Raw genomic sequence first — 5,998 nt, 5'->3', positions numbered from 1 at the left:
CCTACTGACTCCCCACCCCTTCCTTGCAGCACAGCGCCCCCTACTGAGGCCACACACCTCCATCCCTGCAACACAGGGCCCTCTTGTGCTGCAGGGAGCCCGTCCCCCCACTCCCTGCAGCACAAGCATCCCCTAGTGACCGCCTGGAGAATGGCTCACAGGTGATGCTGATTTTGTAGAGATGGCGCAGCGAGGAGGGGCTGCCACGACCTGGCACGTAGTCCCCAAGCCCAATGGTGCTGAGCGAGATGAAGCAGAAGTAGACAGACTCCAGGAAGGTCCAGCCATTCTCCAGGGCCCAGAAGCAGAGGGCTGGCAGCAGGATAAAAAGCCCCAGTACACCCAGTCCCATGGCAGCTGCGTGTCCCAGTGCTGCATGGCCTGAAGAGATGCCCCAGTGGGTGTGAAGATACTGAACGGGCCGGTGGCTCAGCAGCCCCATGAGTCGCTGCAGGAGACAGGTGGCCAGGAGCAGGGTGGCTGGGAGTCCCAGCAGGGTGTAGAAGATGCAGAAAACCTTCCCCCCATCCGACAGGGGCACCGTATGGCCATAGCCTGGGGGGAGAGAGTCAGTGGGGAGGAGAAGGGGGAGGGGGCGGTACCCCTCACTCCCAACCCGTAGTTTACTGCTATCCCAGCTCTGCCCCCCATACCCCACCCTAGCTCTACCAGTGCCACTCACTCCTGACCTGCAGCCCCCTCCCCTGCCCTCCTAGCCCTTGGCTCCCTTCACTCCCCCCCCGCCGCCAGTGCCCCTCAATCCCAACCCACAGCCCCCTGCTCTCCCAGCCCTAGGCTCTCTTCACCCCCCACCCCTGCCGGTGCCCCTCACTCCCAACCCGCACCCCCCCGCCCTCCCAGCCCTTAGCCCCCCCCCCCCCCCCCCCCCGCCAGTGCCCCTCACTCCCACCCCGCAGCCCCCCGCCCCCCCACCCAGCTCCCCCCGCCCCGCCCCGCCCCGCCCCTACCCGTGGTGGTGAGGACACTGGCGGCGAAGAACAGCGCCGAGCTGAAGTCCCAGTTCTCGTCGTCGGAGACGTTGCCCAGCGCGGAGATCCCGTAGCTATCGGCGTCCAGCACCCGCTCCAGCAGCCGCTCCAGGCCGGGCTCCGACAGGCAGCTCTGGTGCTGGCGCACGAAGCCGGCCCTGGCGCCCCGCAGCGCCTCCCGGAGCCCGGCCTCCTGCGGCGCCTCGACGCCCACGAAGACGGCGGTGCCCAGCAGCAGGAAGAGCCCATAGGAGCCCAGCAGCAGCCAGTAGCGCCAGGGCTGGGGCACCGCGGGCAGCTCCATGGGGCCAGCCGGGCCGGGCACAGGGGATTGGGGCAGCGGCCGGGGCGGCCCGGGCCGCTGCTTCCTGGCCGGGCCACACCTGCCGCAGGTGGAGCTGGCTGGGCCCCGGGCCAGGCAGGTGCAGCCGGTTCCTGGTGCTGCTGAGCTGGGGGTGTTAACCCTTCCGGCGCCGGCCTGGCCCGGGAGTCCAGCTCGGCTCCCCCAGGGCTCTGCGGAAACCCCCAGAATGGACCCTGCAGTAGAATCGACTCCCTCAGCCGTGCGCAGGGAGGGCCCTGAACCCGGAGAAACAGCCCAGTGGGGAGGGTGCGAGGCTGGGAGCCAGGACTGGGCTCTACCCTAGGGAGGGGAGTAGGGGTCTAGTGGTTAGAGCAGGCGGTTGCGAGCCAGGACACCAGGGTTCTACTCCTAGCTCTGCTGCTGACCTTGGACAAGTCTCTTCCCCACTTAGTGCCTCAGTTTCTCCTCCCATCCTGTGTCTAGTCAGACCGGGAGCTGTACAGGGCAGAGGCTGTTTCTCCCTGTGGGTCTCTGCAGCAATGGGGGCCCCAATTTCTGCCAGGTGCTGCACAGACCCACAGGGAGAGGCAGACCCTGACCTGAACAGCTCCAGTCCCAGTCAGATTAGACAAAGACAGGATCATTCCCTATTTTACCGATGGGTAGGGTTGCCAGCCCTACCGGAATTGGCATTGGCATCGATCTCCCGGTAACTATTGAAAGCAATCCGGAGATTTTAATAGGTACGGTACAATTAATGACATTACATCATGTTGGGGTGAGGGGAAATCTCCCTGAATAGCTTCAGTCAGAGTTGGCAACCCTGCAGATGGGGGAAACTGTGGTGCAGGGGAGAGGCAGGGACCCACCCATGATCCTGCATGGCATCTGCAGCAGAGATGGGATGTGAACCCAGATGTGCTGATGCAGCCCCCCCAATCACAGAACCCTTCTCCCCTCCCCCATTACGGGCAAGGTTCTTCTGCACAAAATATCCAGCAAATCTCAGAGATCCCAGCGTACAAAGGGTTAACCCCTGAGCGCTCCAAAGGGGGTGGGGAGGACTGACTGGGGGAGGGAGGGTCTGCTCCCAGCAGCTGCATGGGGGTGACAGGAGGTCAGGGCAGGCATGTGTCTGGCTAGGCTATTGAAAGTGGCTGGCATTGGGGAGGGGGGTCAGTGGGGCATGAAGCCGCCCTCCACCCCCAGGGACTGGAAGTGTGTGTGTGTATACAATTGAAACCAACAGCGACCCCCTACACACACACACACCAGCTGGGATCTTTTGCAATAATCGTTGGCAAAGCAGCTGGTCTCTTTGGGCAGCCGTTCAATGGGGAAGACCAGCACTCCAGGGGCAAAATGAATGGGTGCAGGGATCTCATTCTGTCTCCTAGAGCAGCCATGCCCCTCCCCTGCCCCCAGGGCTGTTGCCCCACACCAGGGACCTCGGGTCACACGCAGAGGCCACTTGTGCAGACAGAAAGAGTGTGGCCAAGCTGTGAGCATTCACACGTGTTTTGCACCAGGCCTGGGGTGGATCAGACCAATGGGCCCATCTAGCCCGGTATCTTGGCTGCTGGATTCAGAAACCTGGCAGCTCTGGGATAATTTAGCCCCACTTAAAGGTTCCGCCAGACTCCAGGAAACTGAGGCATGGCTCTGTGTTGCTGAAGCTTAGACCCCAACCAAAACTGTGGGAAACTGAGGTATAGTTCAGTATTGCTGTAACTAAAATCTCAGCCAAACCCCAGGACTGGAGGAACCTTTTCCTAGGGACAAATTATCCCATAGCTGAGTGGGTTTTAAGCCAGCCACAGGACCGGGCTAGATGGAACCATTGATTATTTTTTACCTCATCTAACTCTGGATATGGTGGCTATATCCCCCCCCCTCTTTTTTTTTGTAATAAGGCTGAATGGAAGTCTAGTTGCAATGAGTCCCACAGGCAAAAGGTGTATGTTTTGGCAGGGGGGAGGATTTCTTGCAGGGCAGTGCAGAAACAAGAGGTGAAGATTAATAGGATAATTGAGAACCAATAATGAACTGAGAATGAGGAAATGATCCCTCCCTGGAATGCTGTGCTGGAGAATCCAGATATGAAGTAACAAGGAACTGAAAGAATATTGTAATGAAGTAAATACAATAACAACCACACAATATTGTTAATGAATATAATTAAATAATTAATCAAGATGTTAATAAAATAATGATTACATTATTAACCCATGACAAATCATACATAATAAAATTTACACATAAATATAATTAAAGAATGAATATAACAGTGAAATAATACATAAAAACATTATTAACAAAATAAAATAAACAATTATAGTCTCAATTACTAGTTATAAAATTAATGAAATACATTTATACTATTTTGCAATCAAGTTAAGCATAAAATAAAGCTATTTTATTAATTATAATAATTATGTTATATTAACAAAATTATATTAAAATATAGTAAACACAAATAAACAAAATAGAACATTAAAACATAATAAAATACAATAACATTAAATGATAAGCCAACAATAAAATAATGTTAATATTTAATAATTATAAAATATATAACATAAAATTATAATTATTGCTATAAAATTAATACAATAAAATAATTATACCAATTAAATATATCAATAAATATAATCAATGAAAGAAAAACACTACAAATAAAATATAACTAATTAATTATAAAACAATATAATCATAAATCAGATAAAATTAAATGATAAAATTTAATGAAATATAATGCACAATATAATCAATAAAATAACAAAAATAATTAATCCAATGAACGCAATAGTTAATAAAATGTGATATATACAAGAATAAAATCAATAAGATATATTTTAAAATCAGTTAATGAAATAAATAAGAAACATTAACTACAACAGGGAAAGCAATAGAAAATATGTGAAAAAATAAAAATGAAATTAACCCAATAAAAAGGAAATGCATAATAAGAAGAAACAAAATAGAGGAGGACACACGTCATAAAGTGGAGAGAGAATACATTTTTAAAAAGTCAGTAAAGACAAATTTAATGTTAAGAAACCATAAACAATTCATAAGTATAACAAAGAGCTCATACAGTGTACATTTAAAAATAAATTATTAATGTAAAACATGATGACAAACAGTACTAATATGACTGACTGTGTGGATGAATAAATGACAACACATAGATACTAGACTGCAGGGGAGAAGCCTACACCCCGGTTTGGGGTTGTGTGGGGGAGACTGTAGGGGGATGATTCTGCACTCAGAGTGTGCAGAGGAAATAAACCTTAAGGGGCGATCCTGCCCTGCAGGCTGTGGGGGCTGGGTGGAATCTGGGTTTGATACAACCCTGATATATACCCCCCCACACGCCTGCCTGCCTGATCCCCTTTAGCAACGGAACCAGAGCTCCCTCCTTCCCCTGTGCATCTCAGGGGTGCAGTGAAGGGTTAATTCCTCCCCTCCACCCCGCTCTTGCCCCACAGCCCAGCTCCAGTGTGAATTCTCTGTCTGGGGGGATGACTCATTGGAACCCTCTCAGCACGTGATGTGCCTATAATAGGGGGTCCTTTTGTGTCTGGTGCAGGCAGGGATCACGTGTGGGGGCACCTGCCATCTGCCACTGCCCCCCACTCCCTGGGGACCCCCTAACCCTGCTGCCAGCCCCACGGCCATTGGCTTCCCCAGCCCGACCATCTGGAGCTGTGGGGCTGCACAATAGGGGCGGGGGCTTTATATACAGGGCTGGGGCATATAGGACGCACAGACTGAAGGGAGTGGGGACAGCGCTGAGGTCCAGTCAGGCCGAGGAAGGCCCCAGAACTGGCACAAAGGCTGGACAGGTCAAAGGAGCCCCAGAATCAGCACTGAGGTGTGGACGGACTGAGGGAGACACTAGAATCAGCACCGAGGTGCGGACGGGCCGACGGAGCCCCCAGAACCGGCACTGAGGTGCAGACGGGCCGACGGAGCCACCAGAACCGGCACTGTGGTGTGGACGGTGCACCGAGGTGCAGACGGGCCGAGGGAGCCCCCAGAACCAGCAGTGAGGTGCGGATGGGCCGAGGGAGCCCCCAGAACCAGCACTGAGGTGCGGATGGGCCAAGGGAGCCACCAGAACCAGCACTGAGGTGTGGACAGGCTGAGGGAGCCCCCAGAACGAAGGGTGAGGCCGGCTGTGAGAGCCCCCAGGGCTGACAACAGTGAAGTTCTTACAGGCTGAGGGAGCCCCCAGACCTGGCACCAAGATCCAGACAGATCAAGCGAGCCCCCAGCACCCACAATGCCCCGCGGTTTCCTGGTGAAGAGAACCCATAAGGCAGGCCCAGCCTCCTACCGGATCCGAGTCCCCTCAGCTGAGCCTCTTGGTGCCAACCCCTGGTCTCCAGGCTGCCCCACACCACTGCCCCACACCCAGGGGAGCCCCGCTGGTGCAAGCCGGACTCCAGCATCCTGTTCCCTGCCCCAGAATCCTCTGCTGCCGGCAGCCTCCCCCTCCTCCTCGAGGCAGGGAGCCATTGTGTGCCAGCTGTGCCGCCAGGCCTACGGCGACCCGCCCTCGCTGGCCCGGCATGGCTGCTCAGGCCTGGTCCGCGTGGAGTACCGCTGCCCTCAGTGCCCCAAGGCCTTTGGCTGCCCAGCCAATCTGGCCTCCCACCGGCGCTGGCACAAACCCCGCGGGCAGGGGGCAGCCAAGGAG

At 54.0% G+C, this 5,998-nt stretch overlaps 1 protein-coding gene across 1 annotated transcript in view; it reads right to left on the bottom strand.

The window, feature by feature from the left end:
• Window positions 1–1,293, bottom strand: part of KCNK7 (potassium two pore domain channel subfamily K member 7) — a 1,795-nt gene extending 502 nt beyond the window's left edge. The window contains exons 1-2 of the mRNA XM_024198836.2: window positions 969–1,293; window positions 160–555 (exon numbers count right to left, since the gene is read on the bottom strand). Of these exons, the coding sequence (XP_024054604.1) occupies window positions 160–555; window positions 969–1,293 (721 nt within the window). The remainder of the gene's footprint in view (window positions 1–159; window positions 556–968) is intronic.
• Window positions 1,294–5,998: the final 4,705 nt, after the last annotated feature.

Source organism: Terrapene carolina, unplaced genomic scaffold (assembly GCF_002925995.2).
Source record: "Terrapene carolina triunguis isolate 2854851 unplaced genomic scaffold, T_m_triunguis-2.0 Scaffold89, whole genome shotgun sequence".
NCBI classification, from domain to species: Eukaryota; Metazoa; Chordata; order Testudines; family Emydidae; genus Terrapene; species Terrapene triunguis.
This window is presented reverse-complemented; position numbering and strand designations above follow the sequence as displayed.